Genomic DNA, 16,622 nt, shown 5'->3' on the forward strand with positions numbered 1-16,622 from the left:
AAAAAGAAAGACCACCTCAAAGCCCTCACCCCGACCAGCTTTTTATCCGCTCTGCCCCCGCTCCAAAGATACGCCGAAATTATCATAAACAAATATTTTGTCAATGCTAGCCTTACCCCAGGGACCTTCCGTGAATGGTACACCCCATCCCTGCCGCCTTCGTGTCCCTTCTGCGCCTCCTCCACACGCGCCAATCTCCAGCACTAAATTTGGCGCTGTCCGAAATGCGCGCTGCAGAACCTTCAACCCTCCTCCAAATGTATCCTCCACGCTGACTTTAAATTGCACACTGCTCGCTAGAAAGCGGTCCACCGCGAGCAGTTTATAGCCGGGAGCCTGCTCGTACAGTCATTTGTGGTAAGCCACATATCCTATGTAGGCGCTTTTCACAAGTGGAGACGACATGAAAGGGACAGGATAAACGCGGCGATCAGAAAAGCATACAAGGCGGCACTAGGTCTACTCGGCAGCACTAGTAACGACGCACTTGCACGACTGGGAGTACATAACACGCTGGAAGAGATAAGCGAAGCACAGCGAACGGCGCAACTCAACCGGCTAGCTACCACCAATGCTGGCAGGGAGATCCTCCGAAAGATCGGTCTACGACCGCCACAAGCCGAATCCTACGGACTAGAAACTCCCGCGCACGAACGAATCAACAAAGAGGTAGTACGTAAGCTGGTCATACTACCGCTACCACGCAACGTACACCCAGAACGCAACGAGGAACGCAGACGGGCCAGAGCCAAGGTCCTGATCGAAACTCACGCAGACGACTCGCAAGCAGTCTATGTCGACGCAGCCAAACACCACTGCAAACCGGATATATTTGTCCTGGCAATTATCCGGGCAACGGACGGCCAGACGATCAACGCGTGCAGCATACGTGCCACGTCGGCGGAGCAGGCGGAGGAAGCCGCCATCGCCTTGGCTCTCAGATGCCGACCGGAAGTAACCACGATACTCAGCGATTCTCGCTCAGCCATCACCCACTACAGCAGAGGGTACACTGGAGCCCCGGCTGCCAAGATACTACCCAATGTCAAAACCACCACCACACACCTAAGATGGTTTCCAGCCCACACGGGGACCGTCTCTGGACGCTTCGCCAACCGTAACGAGGAAGCGGACGCCGTCGCGCGTGAGCTCGCGTGCCGCACGACGCCCCCCCGCCCCTCGGAAGCGGAAGAAACGACCACAGCTAACTTCGAACCACTCATGGAATTCGGAGAGATACTCGGCTGGTACCGGGAGACCCGCCGACAACTACCCACGCCTCATCCAGGTTTAAGCAGAAGAGAAGGTGTCCTTCTACGACAACTACAAACCAGGACTGTCCTCACACCGGCACTCGCTCGACATGTGAACCCCGGATTGTTTGCGAGTGTAATGTGCAGTGCATGCGGGGACGGACCGGCTACCTTAGCCCACTTGATGTGGGGGTGTGGTGTTCCCGTGCAGGGGAATACCTGGGACTCGTTTCCACCGGACATTGAACAGTGCGTCACGTCGCCCCATCAGGCGATGCAACTCCAAGCTATCCAGCGGCTCGATGCTGCGTTGGCCCGGCAGAGGCGAACGGAGACTACTCCTAGTAGCCAATGATGAGTCAGGCAACATAGAGGTCTAGCGAGACAGAGGGGTGGCGAAGCCCTGCGCGGCATGACCCACTCCCTCACACGCCGGATAGTGATAATAAAGTCTTGTTCTCTCTCTCTCTGACCCCACGCGGCCTCTCCCGCCTCCTCAAAAAGTCCACCGCTTTCTGTTCGAACTACCCGCCTTCAAGAAGTCCTAGGCTACAAACACCCCAACTTCTGCTCCCACGTCTCCCACTTTAGAGTCTTTCTGCCAAAATAAAGTCTCTCTCTCTCTCTCTCTCTCTCTCTCTCTCTCTCTGGGAAGCTTCAGTGGCGGGCCCTCGCACAAACAGTCATGTGTACAAAACTAAAAAACAAAAGGGCAAGGGGGATAAATGGAAGAGGAAATATTGATAGAACAGCCCGAAGAAGGAAGAGCGGAATAACATAAGTGAACGAAGACGAAGAAGAAGCTATGACGATGACGACGATGATGATGATGATTAACAAGAGCAAGAGGATGAGGAGGAGTAGAACCTTTATTTTAGAGGAAGGTCAAAGACCGGTGAGGGAAAGGGAATTCGGAAGGGAAAGAGCCACTCCTTTCTGTAAGAGATGAGGCCGGCCCCAGCAAAAGCACCCATTCAAGGCCGCTCTTAACAAAAAAAAAAAGTCCTTTTAATGCAAAAATAATTCGTCTACTGATCTCTTATCGACTTAGCTTGGCGTCAGTTGGGGGAAGAGTTCCAAGTTCTGAGCAATGTTTTAATGAATGGAGACAGTCCCACGAACGGTGTTTAAGGTTTGCTACCCGCCCCGGTGGCTCAGTGGCTAAGGCGTTCGCTGCTGAGCACGAGGTCGCGGGCTCGATTCCCAGCCGCGGCGGCCGCTTTTCTGATGGAGGCGAAAAGCAAAAACGCCCGTGTGTACTAGATTTCGGCGCACGATAAAGTTCCCCAGGTGGACAAAATTAATCCGGAGCCCTCCACTACGGCGCGCCTCATCGCCTGTGTTGCGTCGGCTCGTTAAACCCTACAATCAATCAATTTAAGGTTTGCTCGAAGTAACAGTTTCACTTAATGAAGAAGAAGTCGGCCATGAACTTGTCTGTGGCCGGATGTGAACTTCGCTACATTCCACCAGATGACACTGCTACAATGCCAGCCATTCACAACCACCACCATCACCATCACCACCGCAATAATCATCATCAATATAATAGTAATCACCGCCGTCTCCTCTGTAAGGGACGAGGCCAGCTTGTGCCAAACTGCCCGTTCCAGACCACCCGTAACAGAAAAACGTCCTATTTTGCGTCGTAAGGTCTCGTTCTTTGATGTAATATCGGCTTCATTAGACGCCAGCTGTGGCGACGTTCCAACTTTCCAGTGATATTTGGAGGAACGAGGACAGTGCCATGAACGATGTTTCAGGTCTGTTTCCCGGAATGTAGAAGGAGAAGGCTTGTGATTGGCCGGACATGCAGTCCCCGACATGCCACTCAGCCGCATGATCATCACAGTTGTCGTCGTCGTCGTCACCAGTCCTGTAAGAGATGAGACAGGGGCTGCCCAGCTAAACCACACGTTCCAGGCTACTCTTAATAGAAAAGGGGCCTATTTTATGCAGTAATGCTTAGTCTTTAGGCATCAATGGCGGTGCGATATTTAGAGAAATAAGGTCAATTCCATAAATGAGATTTGTCATCTACTATGATAGCAGCTTCCCCGAATGAAGAAGGGGGCTTGCAAGTGGCCGGATGTGCAGTCCAGCACGGGCCGCACCAGATGGCGCTGCTGCTAGTGATGCGGTGGCAGTCGTGAGCAACACCAGCGTGGAACGAGGGCGAATCGCGCGCGGGCCCGTCCTGCAGGTGGCCGGAGCGTGAGCCACGGCGGCGACAAGGAACCGGCGACGCGACCACCACGGCCCCGTCCGAGGAGCAGCTGCTGCGTCGTCGACGCCAAACCCTCCGGGGTCGCGTCGACGACCACATCCTTAGGACCTCGCTGTTCTACATATGCGCCTCCTGCATGGTCCTCATCATCGTCTTCCTCATGCTTCTGCCCGGTCAGTACCGCCACCGGCCGCTCACCTGCTCCTCCTTCCTGGCAGGTCGTTGTGATTGTTGTAACATTAAGGCAATGTCTAGAACTCCGCCCGACTGCGCTCGAGCTCAGCGTTGCAGCCACGGCTAGAGCGCCGTACGACGGCATTAGAATTCATAAGGGAACAGAGCGTCCGCCGTTCGGGTTAAGATGTCTTAGCTTCCTGACACCAAGGGCGGCGGTTCAAGCCGGCTATTACCTCCTTTATTTTTGTTTCATGTTTAGTTTAATTATAATCTCCGAGAGTTTGTTTTTTTTTTTGCGCTTTAAATGATTTATTTTAGCTTAGGAGGGTATGTTTGGTTAGGCTGCGTTACTTTAGGTTAGGGAAGGCGAAAATAGTGCATGATGTGGCATGTAGAGAAACTGAACTCAAGCAAAGGTGTGTCAGTTATCAACGGAAGGTTGATGAACGTTTCAAGCGTGGTGCGAGCATACGAAGTGCTGCTACACAGTACTTTCTCGGAGGTTATTTATAGAGTTCTTATAGACAGTTTTGTGGTGATGAACAAGTGTAAGGTTACCATGCCATGTTGCTGCAGCAATCAGCGGCCAGGCCCCCATAGCGCGAGGAACTAAGACGCAGGTCACTGCAACGCAACGTGAAATTTTAACCGCATATATGTGAAGTGCTTCACCGCAATGGAATGTTTTCTGCAAGTGACGACATGCAAACGCTTTGAAATTCTAAATTTCTGAATAAAAGTGCTGGGTGTATTGAATGAATGAATGAACACACTCTTTATGACAAAAAAGAGGGAGAGAAGTCCCCTTGACATGACCGTAGGCCTCGGTCAAAAGTTGGAAATGGGATAGGAAGTAAGCAGTGGGCAGTATAAGGAAAGAAAGGCAGCTAGAAGCAGTTCTCAATGCCGGAATCTGACAAAAATCAGCATCGTGTCAGCAGGTGCTTCCTGTGAGGTGGGAATTCAAGTGGATTAACACAAAGTTCGTAGTCTGCCGGTCGTAGCGGGCCGAGAGTCTTTAGGCAGCGTTCTCTAGGAACACAGAGCATGTGCATGTGCATGTGCGCGAGCATGTGCGACCTCCTGCTCTATTTCAAACAAGACTCATCGACACCAGCGGACAAACGAATCGAAAACGGCACTACACAGCGGTCCCGCCTTTCGCGGCTGCTGCGATCGTGCCTGCGCTGTACCTGAGCTTGTACTTGTGCTTGAACATGCTCCTTCGCGATCCTAATCGTGCTCTCGCTAATCTTGCTATGCTGCCCCGTCTTGACTGTGTGGTGGGCTTGCTTGATTAGAACATAGAGCACACACCATGCACGTGTAGAGCCCGTAGTAGGAAAAAAAATTACTCGGACTTTGAACCTTGCAATGCGGCTCGAAAACGATCTGCGGATCTGAGATTGCGACTCAACGAACTTCTTTCCGCGCGAATTGCGCTCAAAGAGTTCTCCCCCCAAAACAGGCGCCCTGTTGAACTACGTACGACGGATCAACTTCGTCAAGGGTGTGGTGGCCTCGGACATCGAGCTGGAGAACGAGGTGGCGCGTATGTCCGGGGAGCGGCTCGCCGCGCGCGGCAGCGAGGGCCCGGCCGTCTTCTGCCACCTGAACCTGACCGCCTTTTCTCGACCGGGCAGCTACAAGTACACGGTGGGTGACGTGCCCAGCGAGGCCTGCTCGCACGTGGTCTTCCCGGTGCGGGGCCTCGTGGACTGGTTCGACGACGTCCTCAACTACGACGCCTACCAGCCCGCGCTGCACCCAGCTCTATTCGCGGACATGAACTACCTCAAGCGCAACAAGGGGTTGCAGGTGCGTTCGACAGCTTGCTGAACCTATCGGAAAAAATTTGGTGCCACTGATAGCCGGAGCGGTAAATACGCCGATCGCTTAAGGGGGACACACCTGTTAACAAACTGTAGCGTGAGCTACACGGGCCGAGGTTGAGCAGTTTCGCGTGGCTCCTGGAGAGCCGTGTTGCGCATGCGCGAGAAGTGACGTCTCACGGCGCGCAGCTGGCGCTCCAGAGCCGCCGCCGCCGCGACTGGATTGCATTGAATTGGATTGGATTAAATTGGATTGGATCGGATTGGATTTTAAACCGTTTTAGCAACAGTAAGCATGCGAATCAGTTAATCGCAGACAACCAGGAAACCTAAGAATAACCAGCTGAACCTGAGCTCACGCTACGTATATCCTGGCATAGCCGAGCTAAGCCACTGCTAATTTATGGGGCTTACTAATTCAAGATCCACGGGAATAAAAACCTTCGCGCTCTCAAGCACAAACAGTGCTACAGACGCATGAAAATGCTCCTAACGGCCTAGTTTGCCTATTTTGGAATTAACTTCTGCGTTGAAATAAAATGAAATGAAACTCCCGGTTGCTAGACAGCGAGTGCTACCAAGTAAAAACTGGCTTAAGTAAAATGGGTTTCTTGTTTATTTTACTAAAGAAGTTCTACACTTGCTAAGTAAGCATACTAGGCCGTTAGGAACATTTCCATGGCCCTTACGTAAAGCGTTTCGTATTGGTTCACAAAGGTTTTTGAGCCGGTGGGTCATGATTTAGAAAGCCCCATAGGAACGGGTTCGGGTGAGTTCTCCTTGAAGGGACCATGAAGACAAACTTTGTTCGTTTTGAAAGAACTAGCCTTTTGTGGCTCACTCAGCTCCACCTTAGCCACGAAACGCCTTTTTATGTCCGAAAAAAAAAAAAACGCAAGGAAGGCTTCATCCGCTTTCTCTAATATGTCGAATATTTGTTTGATGATTGCGATAAAATTGATATTACTGTAATGAAGACGAAGCAGTTTTTTAAATGAACAAAATTTGCGTATTGAATTCACGGCCCTTTTTAAAGGGACCATGAACGGCAAATACAAAAAAGAGCCGTCATGATTTAATCAGTCAACCAAGGTGTGCCATGGCGGATCCCAGGTAGTTTTACAACAGGAGTAAAAAGAGCGTGTACCACGCTGTTCTGGCGCTGTTAGGCCGGGCCTCCCACGTCCTGCAAATTTAGTGGCGTAATTGTAGGCACGAGCCAGAACACAAAAAATTGGCCGCGTATCTACTCCTTTCGTTGCAAATGCCGTCAAAAGACGATAGTCTTTATCGGCTTTTGCGAAGTAAATGCCTCCCTTCGCTTTCCCGCTCACTTCTCATGTTGTTCCTCTTGCGTCGTGCTCCTCCCAAGGTAAAGACGCCAAAGGTTTGCTTAAATCATTTTAAATTTCCCGCGTTACACTGCTCCAAACCGGGTGTCTCGATGCGAACGCTGCCGTACGGCGAAGACGCGCGTTAATCGAGGCGCCCTACTTCAACGTTTATAGAACGGCGTTTCCCTACTCCACGTGCGTTGCAAGCAGAACGTGGAACCTATCTAGTGGAACCTTGCGTAACTGTTGCCGGTTGATTTCTTAAAATGGCGCCAGAAGCTATAGTGGCGCGGGCGACAGCAGGCGACGGCGGAGTGAATTCTTTTTCTGCAGTTGATGAAGTATTTAATTTCGCAAAAGTCAAGCATGCTTGATTTTTTTATAAAGGAACACTGCAAATATGACTTCTGTATTGATTTGTTGTCTCATATTTGCGTAATGTCTTGTTCTTCTTCAACAATGTTGACAAGTATGAACATTCCACCGGACCAAGACAGGTAGATTTAGCTGTGACTATATAAGACTATTGCGCAGGCATTGTTTTGCTTTGGCCGGGTGGCTGAATCGAGTCACAGACAGACAGACGGACAGACAGACATACAGACAGACCAAAATTTCTGGGTTTAAGTAGCCCAAGAAAGACTATCGTCTTTAAAAAAAAACAATGAAGGAAGCTCACACTGACGCGTAAGACTTGAAGGTAGCGAAGCTGTACGCAACCTACACGACCATCACGAAAGTCCACGATTGCAGCCTATTTGCTGCTCCTTCGATGCCGCAGCGACCTTCCCTCCATAACTGTTTCTATTAGCATGAGCTTCCTCCATTTGTTTGGAAGTGATCATAATTGGACATGATCTTGAAGGGGCGTCCGCTATGACGTGTCTTTCTCGTACCGAGCAAGTGTTGCCACGATTACGGCGAACGCTGTAGTCTTTCTCGTTCTGAGCAAGTGTTGGCAGAATTACGGTAAACGCTGGAGTTTCTTTTTTGGCCAATCTAGCGGGGAAAAGTTGGCCATTAGCAACTTGACTAGCGCGAACAAACACCAGCGACGAGTTCCCTGAAGGATCAGGCACGGACTGTGGATAAGTGTCGGAGGAATGGAATGGGAAGATTTGCTCAAGGATTTCTCGCAAAAGGACAGTGTGTTATCGAAGTTGCTTCGCATGCGATAGCATTCTCTTTTCCACCCACCCAGAATGCACTCTGTGTCACTGGGACTCCCCCTCCGTTTCTTTCGCCTAGTGCACGACCCCGCATTCTTTTTCCAATTCAATACAGGCCGGGCACATGATGACTATGATGATGATGATGGATGATTGGTATTGGTTTCCCCTTTGTAGCGGGGTCATGACGTGTAATCTTACCAAAAGGGCTAATACACCTATGTTTTATACTCCTCGTTTATTACTAGCACTGCTGTTAGGGCAGGCACAAAATACTTTTTCTGTTACAGATGGCAGCTGTCCTATGCAATATTCCCCTCTGTGCTTTTCGTCCACCAGCATTCTAACCTTCTTTTCGTCGCATCGACAGCCCTGAAGTTACCTTCCTATGTGCTACCCTTAAATCCTAGGGCTTCTGGAAGCCCAATATTCCATTCATGTAGATTTGGATGGATACCCTCACATTGTAACACTATGTGCCGCAGAGTTTGTTTCTTTTCCGCAGACCAGGCATACACCATCATTTTGGGCAGGCTTCCCCACAAAGCTCTTAGTTCGCAAGCAACCTTCTCTAGCCTCGAAAAGCAAAGCACTGCCCTTGAAATTATCATATAAATTTTGCTTTCTGATTTTATTGTTGCACTTAACTCCATCTAGTGGCTATCTTTGAACACTGCCGTAATCTTATTGATCAACTGCTAGAAAGAGCTTGCTGATCGGCTTCTCTGCCCTGGCGGGTGGCGTCGCGGCTTCTTGCGCTTGTCCGGGGCTCTAACTAACCAATTATAGCTATTTGTTTTATTTGCGGGATTCTAACAGCGGAGCTCTTTAGGCTTTTAGTTAGCAGTGGAGCGTTACCAGAAAACTATCATCATCCGCGAAGTGACGAGGGTGAAAATTCTAGGCCACGAAATGTCAGGGAATGCGGTGAGGAGGCAAGGAGCCGACGAGCAGGTGTTGGGAGTGCGCGCCGACCTCCCGGGTTCCCGAGATCCCAGTGGTTAGGTTGCCGCCAAGCCGGCAACCTAACCACTGAGCCACGTCAAATGCCCCGGGTACGGAGTTCGCGGCGGCGGGAAACAATGATTCAGCTTCTAAAGTTCCAACGAGACGAAACGTCCAATGACACAAAAGGTCCAACAGTAGATCTTTCGTCTTAGTGGGTCACTAATTTCGTTGGACAATCAGGCGACTAAGGGAACAATAACGTGGGCAGCCAATTGGAACGAAAAAAAAAAACGTTGTGTTGGACCGCATTGCGCAACAACTCAAGAAAAAAAAAGGCCAGATAAAAATTTTCGCAAGTAATCGCAAGCCAAATGGGTTAATGTTGAAGCGGAAAAAATAAACCTACAGCAACGCATGTAGGCACCAATAGCGTGCAGAAACCATTCCATCGCGCCTTCCCAGGCCGTCTCGTTGCGAGATGGGAAGGTAAATGCACGCATGGGTTTGGGAGGGTGGAAATAAATAATAAAAGAATAAAAAAAAGTGGTAAGCTAACCCTCCAAATTAAGCACAACAGAAAAAAAATTGAAAGACGTTACCACATGAAACAAAAAAAGAGGCGAACCAGAGAAAAAAAAAAACACTTCCCGGTGTCGGAATCCAACCTGGGTGACTGGGTCCCTCGTGTTATGAAACCGGCTTCTATGCGATTGAGTTCAAGGCGTTACCTCTCGCGTGCTGTTCTCCTCGCCAGTTCACGTGCGTTCGCGCCTGAAATGGGGAGCACAGACGCCGAGCCGAGTTCGCGCTACTGGCGCCGAGTTTGCGAAGCCGGTTGACGCGGGTTCTAACGCGTGCTAACGAGGTACACTTCGGTAGAGATCTGAAAGCCTGCAGTCAAAACGATACGGGCCTGCACGTCAAGGAGAACTTTCAGGGGCAAGTTGGGAGATCCATGTGAGGTGCAACATCCGGTTCTCCGACGAAGAGAGAGGGGCCGCCAGCTCTGCTGTTTCTCCAGCCTTGAACCACTGGTGCAAGCTGCGCCATTTTTTTTTTGTAGCAAAAATGGTCCATTAGATGAGGTACACGCCTTTTTTTTTTGTAAATATATCTTCTGGTGGGCTTAGGTGCGGAGGGGAACCGGTCACCCCGTCTATAGACTGGTTCTGCATCGAACCGGAAGTGGGCGGCATGCGCTTGTTTGGAAACGGAATGTCGCGTGCCGCTCGCGCTACGGTCTCATGTGCGTGGGCAAGCACCCGCGCGCATGCGCAGGTGCTGGTGTACGTGGACGCGGAGGAAGGCCCCAACGGCCGGCGCCACATGCTGGACTGGATCGGCACCGAGACGAGCGGCGACCAGCAGAGCATGGTGTTCGCCCGCAACCTGGTCAAGTGGCTGCTCTCGAACCACCTGCGCGGAATGGTGGCCGAGGGCATGTTCCCCGTGCCGGAGCCCGACAGGCCCGCCATGATACGGCTGCTCAAGAAGATGCACACTCTCTTCAAGCAGGTGCGTCCGCGACGACGTTGGGGCGCATTCCTCGCGCGCTGTGATACATAGTTTCATAGTAATATACACTAGAGGGAAATCTGGCGCCACTGTCTCGGGGAGCCGTGCTTCGGCGAGTGTTCCGTCATGTACCGAGCAGGCACGTTCCATTTGTCTTTGGCATGGCTCATGAACAGGCTGAAAAGTTGGCTATGGCTGTAAAAAAGTAACACTATTAGTGTACAAGGTTCATCAAATTTCTTTTTTTTATTATAAAATTGAACCTCCGAAAAGACTTATCTGTCAGTGATTATGTAGAAGCTTCATGCACGATGAACAAGAAAAAAATGGTACCTTTTTTGTTAATTTTGGCTTCGAGACAAAAAAGAAGTCATATCGGTAGTTCGGAAGTTCGCCACCACCGGCGCGTCGCGAGGCACTGCGTAGCCGTAGCAGGAGAGAGGCAGTTCTGCACCTCTGGCGATGATGTCGCACTAGGATGGCTTGGTGGGCTAGTTGGTGGGGCAGCATGAAAGGGTTAACAGCGCACGAAGACGACGATACACAAGGAACAGAAAACAGGACAAGCGCTGATCCTGTTCGTCAGCGGTTGTCCTGTGTATCGTCGTCTTCATGCGCTGTTAACTTCTTCATGATGTCGCACTGCCGCAACATTCTCGCGGCGCTAGTCGTGGCACCACTCGGCACTGTTACCTCGAACAGTGCCCCCCCCCCCCCGAGTATGTATCGGTAAGAGTATGTGTGTGCCCATCACCATACTTTCAAAGGAATATTGCTGCGCTTGGCATCTCCCCTTAATACAAGCCACGTTCTGCGAGCCAGTTTTCCTTATTTTGGACTTTGGTGGCGAATCACGGCATCATTACAATGGTTTGAGAAGAGTGGTGACGGGGCTTCATTGGAGGTTTTAACCGCCCCCTTTCCCACAATACTGAAGCTGGGTGATGTGATGGAAATTTGTAACTCGTAAAGTTTTCACCCGCGCAAAGATAACCCAGACGAAGCACACAAGGTTTAAGAAAGCAGGCGCTGGCTCGCCGGTTCGGTTTCGTAACATCGGGATGGCTGTCCAGGGATTAGGCTGTATAAGATGTCGCAAAACTTCTTTGTTAATCTTCCCTCATGCTGTGGATATTGAAACGTGAGGTACCTCTAAATAGTTTTTCGTCTGCCAACCATTTTATCGCTTGTGTTACCTTTTTACAGCTGAGTTGTTATAGGGGAACTCTACCATTTTTATTTTTGCGACCGTAAGACGAGAAAAGCCGCTCTCTTCCTCCACACTTCGGCACACCCTTTTTTTTTCCGGCCAACTGTTCGCCTCTGGTGCGTCATAATTTATTATAGGCTGGCGTATATTGCCCTTGAAGTAATGTCTACCTAGCAATGCACCAGTGCTAAAACGTGAAGCCTGCCTTAGAAGATCGGTTTAGACATTGTTTTTGTAAGCTGGTTTTCGCACATTAAAGGCTGCACATTGAAGGCTACTCACAATCCCGCTGAACGATGAAATACCGGAAACTAGCAGGGGTGCGCCATTGCGCTATGTTTTTTAAGTGCAGAGCACTTTAGGGCCGCGCCTCGTCGTCGTAGCTCGCTCGCTCCACCCAAGTAAAGCCACACGGCGTTCCGTCATCGCGGCGTGACCAGAGGCTTCGAAAGTGAAGCGGTTTACATAGTCCTAAGCGTTCGAAACTCGTGAACCGCTGGCGCTTGTCATACATATGCCCGTTGTTTGCTCAAAGAAAACTGTAGGTACATTTTAGGCACAATATGTAATTAACCGGCAGCGCCCGCGTTCATTCAGTAAGGAACGCTCATTGGGTTGGTTTTTACGATAGCAAGCGAAAAAACGTGGCAGTGCAACGCCGGTACGTGCGGGAGGAAAAGCAAGCAAAAAAGAAATCCTACTGGCGCAGTTTCAGGCAGGCGGCGCGCGAGCACTGCGAAGGCGGGACATTTGAATTGCATTGGGTGGTAGCTGGGAGCGGATAACTTCTCCACAGCCCAAAATGGCGAATCACTGTTCTGCACTTAGCCAGTTTTCATATTGAGTGGAACGGCTTTGACTTTTTTTTTCATAGGCGCGGGCCAACCAATAACCCAACCAATAACCCACAATCAGCTCCACGGGTTATTCACCTTCGCAGAGTGCAGTGGCGCTAACTGTTTTGCATATATTTTTACGCAACGGTACCCCAGTCTCCAGCCTCGGATAAACTGGCCAATTCGCTCTCGGGCGACATTCCCAATTGCCTCAAGTCTTCGGGTCCTCCTTCAGGATTGTGTGACACACTCTGTACCATTCACACGTCCCACTTGGCGTGATTCCTAGTTCTTTCACCCCAGCTGCTCTCCTCTCTCGCAGGCCAACCTACTCCTGGTAGCCGCGGTGGAGGAGGAGTCAGAGCTCACGCACACGAAGGCGTACGGCCATCGTCTGAGCCCCTTCATCGACTACCTCGTCATACGAAACCGGAAGCAGCACGAGCACACCATCGGCCGCGTGCTGGACGGTCTGCAGGCCACAGACACCGCGTGGCCTGCAGATCGACCGCCAGACCCTTCGCTCAGGCTTGTGCAGCAGGCCATCGCCTCCGGCCTGCCGCCGCGTAAGATGCTCAACTCGATCGAGCTCGACGCGACCACGCTGCGCGTCGAAGGCAAGGAGACGTCACTGGGCATGGAGGGCCCGCTCACTAACACGCCCGGGATGCTGGCCTACTTCGAGGCGTGCGCACTCCTCAAGGTAGGCGGCGGCCGCGCGGGAATATTACGCACATTTCAAAGGAGGTGCGATGGGTGTAGGGTGAAGTCAGCAATACAGATAAGCGGCTCAAAAAATCCACTATCCCTTCGTACAAAAAATGGCGGCATCTCCACACCGTGGATGATGGCGAGGGTGCGGAGTACGGGGACTCGAAATGATATTTAAGTTGCGCCCCGAGTGACATCTTATTTGTACCCCGACCGTCATTCGATTTGAGCTGTGAGTTGCACCTTGATTATTCCCTAAATGAAACTCTAACTCACGGCTCAAATCAAATTTCGCTTGATTTTCGCTTGATGGTGGTGTGCGCGCGGATAGACGCGGACGGACATTGGGAGGTCCTAAGGTACTCCGCACCGTTACAAGCGATAAAGTAAGCCGTTCGACTCTCGGGTAATAACTCATGGTCGTAGCCCAATGGGCAAGACGACTGTCACTCCCTCTGGTCTACCCGACACAGGATCGAATCCTGCCGGTGCCTGTGCGATTTTTTGCGATTGTAAATGCTATGCGCACGGACGCGGACGGACATTGTGAGGTCCTAAGGTACTCCGCACCTAAAAGCTTGAGAAGCGCGAAGGCTAAAAGTGCTCTTAATCTATCGTCAAACTTCGAAGGCCCAAATCGCAAACGAAGAACGAAGCCATGCGACGATTTTCGAGCCCCATAAGTAAACGCATCTACGAGCGATCTAAATGTGTACCGATACGTGGTTTATGAGATAAAAGTACACTATTGAACTCCTTATTGATGATCGATGCGTGTATTCTCTTATCTAGAACTGTTCCTTTCTCGCGATTTTCAAGTAACCGTTTTAACACAAAATGGAAGCCTGTTTTCAAGCAGACGCGTCTGCTCAGAGATCGTATGAGAGATTTTCGGTCTACCAACCGGTCTATAGGGAAATAGATTAGTTTTTTGACAGAACGCCATCGGTTAAGGAAGCTTTCGCTTTAAAAACTGAATGAGAAAAGTAGGCTCAATAAAGGAGTACGTTTGCGAGGTATCAATTAGAGGAGTATTTGTCAATGATGAGCGTGCCGGGGACCCCTTTCGGTATTTCAAAAGTGGCGGGAGACAAAAGTCGAAGTTGAAGTTTATTTGACATGTTTCAAAAATACATACACATAATAATAACGCAAAAGGAGGTCCCATAGTTAAAGAACTGCCGAAGGGAGAACCTGTCAAGGAATGTTCAAAAGTACGGCGTAAGAGGAGTATGTTAATGCGCGTCATAATGTGAAACAGTTTACTCTCGCAACTGAAGTCGGTGGCGCAGCTATCTTTACGTCCGCATTGTTGGCGTCGGGCTTTGTCACATAATTTTTGTATTCCCCCCTCCCCCCTCCCCCCCAAAAAAGCAGTGGCTTAGCTCGGCTATGCCAGGATATACGTAGCGTGAGAGAGAGAGAGAGAGAGAGAGAGAGAGAGAGAGAGAGAGAGAGAGAGAGAACTTTATTACGCAATAATGCGAGAGTGGTTCCTCAGTTCAGGAGCCCATGTGCTTCCAGGCTGCCGTAGCCGTGGTCACAAGGTTCAGCTTAAATTTCCTGGTTTTTCTAGGATTAGCTGATTATCATGCTTACTTCTACTAAAACGATCTCTAATCCAATTCAATCCAGTCGCGGCGGCGGCGGCTCCGGGGCGCCAGCTGTGCGCCGTGAAGCGTCACTGCTCCTTGCGCATGCGCAGCACGGCTCTCCAGGGGCCACGCGAAACTGCTCAACCTCGGCCAGTGTAGCTCACACTACAAAACTAATGCGTTTCCCTACAGACCGGTTGGTCGACCGAAAAGCTTGATAAGATCTCTGGACACACCGCGCATGCGTGCTTCGCGGAGGGGTCAAACGTATATGTCATGCGGCAAAGCCAACATTCAAGATATGGGCGACAAAACCTTGATCAAACGCGCAAAGCAGGGGACTGTCGCGGGACCCTGAAATGCCCTTGCGCACCTTTGAGTTCCGCGGACCCCCATTTGAGAACCTCTTTGATGGAGTACAAACTGCACGCCCTCTTTCTTTTCTTGTTTACTTGTGCCCCTAAAAACACGAGAAAATAAAAAAAAATATATTAGACCGCACAACGTGTGCTGATAAAAGCCGCGGCTTGCATCGAAAGGAAAAAGCCTATGCATCTATGCATGCCCTCATCTTGTGAAAAACTGGCTAAAAATAGTTTATAGCAATCGCACGGAACGTCCCTCTAATCGCTGGAACCCCAAGACAATACCTGCATCCATGGGCGATAATTAAGAGCCAACGCCATTGCACTTTCGTGTCTTGACCATTTTGCGGTTAAAACGTGAAAATGCAAGAAATACTTCTTCATAAAATCATCTCTGAATGATCTGTGAAAATCCAGCGGTATCACCAGGGCTAGATGGCGACGAGAAAGGTTTAAATAACCAGAATGCCACGGTTTTTATTGAACCAAAACGCAGTAACGAAGTCTCGATTGTAGCAGTACGGGCCGGCACTGGATAAAATGGATTACTCCAAAACGTAGGTTCACGGCTGGAAGTCCCTGAACATGACCGACCTGGGAAACCCAGTGGCCGCGAGCCAGGAAGACTACGTGAGCTACGAGAGCACGGACAGTATGCGAGAAAAAGCGGCAATCGCCCGCAACTACTCGCTGGGCGGCGTCATGCTCTGGGACGTCACAAGTGACGACTACCGGGGACTCTGCGGGAAGGTGAACGCGCTCACCGAAGTCGCCCGCGCCACCTTGACTGGCGCTTAGCGCGTGCTTTGTGTGGCGAAAACCGGCGGCATCAGCAACGAACGCAAGCCGCGCAATGCTCCCAGCTGTCGCCGATACCAAGGACAGCAAGAGGGGCAAAGATGGCGAACTGGCACGGGCGTGAAGAGACTGCACGAACTGTCCGCGATGTGCTTCCGTTGCTGCCGGTCGGTGCGCTTGTTGGTGCGGGTAGTTCTTTTTCTTTCTTTTTTTTTTTGTTGTAGCTCTTAACGCGATTTTTTTAATCTTCAAATTTTCATATTGTTGATTGTGCAGTACGTGTGGACTTGAGCTTACGTGGCGCCTTTTGGGTGCAATCTCATTGTCTTCACTGGAAAGAAAAGCTTGATTACGGCAACTCAAGATTAGTCGTCAAATCCTCTGAGTACTGTTCGAAAATACCATAATGGGTATTAGCGGAAATATTACCTTGGATATAGATACGAATGCGCCGCATACAAGTAACGTGCTGTTCCCAATACCTGTCTGCGACGGCTTAGTCATTGCAATGCTTTCTTGATTTATTTTTTGTTTTCGTCTCTCTACCGGGCAACTTCAACTTTATGGGCAGTAAAAATTCTTTCCCAATACTAAAGTACGCTTCTGAGTTTCAGTGGCATTCAAAGCTTTTGCACGCCTTTTAACCGCTTGT

The 16,622-nt window shown here is 50.3% G+C and overlaps 1 protein-coding gene across 1 annotated transcript; it reads left to right on the plus strand.

Moving 5' to 3' along the window:
• The first annotated feature begins 3,322 nt into the window (after nucleotides 1–3,322).
• Nucleotides 3,323–15,970, plus strand: LOC144153179 (chitinase-3-like protein 2). The gene is made up of 5 exons (XM_077684829.1): nucleotides 3,323–3,653; nucleotides 5,126–5,475; nucleotides 10,219–10,455; nucleotides 12,824–13,204; nucleotides 15,734–15,970. The coding sequence occupies exons 1-5, from the start codon at nucleotides 3,617–3,619 to the stop codon at nucleotides 15,968–15,970; spliced, it is 1,242 nt and encodes a 413-aa protein (XP_077540955.1). The 5' UTR covers nucleotides 3,323–3,616.
• The last annotated feature ends 652 nt before the right edge of the window (nucleotides 15,971–16,622 follow it).

This window comes from Haemaphysalis longicornis, unplaced genomic scaffold, assembly GCF_048455015.1.
Source record: "Haemaphysalis longicornis isolate Haplotype H1 unplaced genomic scaffold, Haemaphysalis longicornis Haplotype H1 scaffold_9, whole genome shotgun sequence".
In the NCBI taxonomy this organism is placed as follows: domain Eukaryota; kingdom Metazoa; phylum Arthropoda; class Arachnida; order Ixodida; family Ixodidae; genus Haemaphysalis; species Haemaphysalis longicornis.

Bases quoted from the DNA above. Each gene is read 5' to 3' on its own strand.
- LOC144153179 (XM_077684829.1), top strand. From the start codon at position 3,617: ATGGTCCTCATCATCGTCTTCCTCATGCTTCTGCCCG. The intron at 3,654-5,125 runs GTCAGTACCGCC...CCCCCAAAACAG, and splicing joins CTTCCTCATGCTTCTGCCCG to GCGCCCTGTTGAACTACGTA. The intron at 5,476-10,218 runs GTGCGTTCGACA...GCGCATGCGCAG, and splicing joins AGCGCAACAAGGGGTTGCAG to GTGCTGGTGTACGTGGACGC.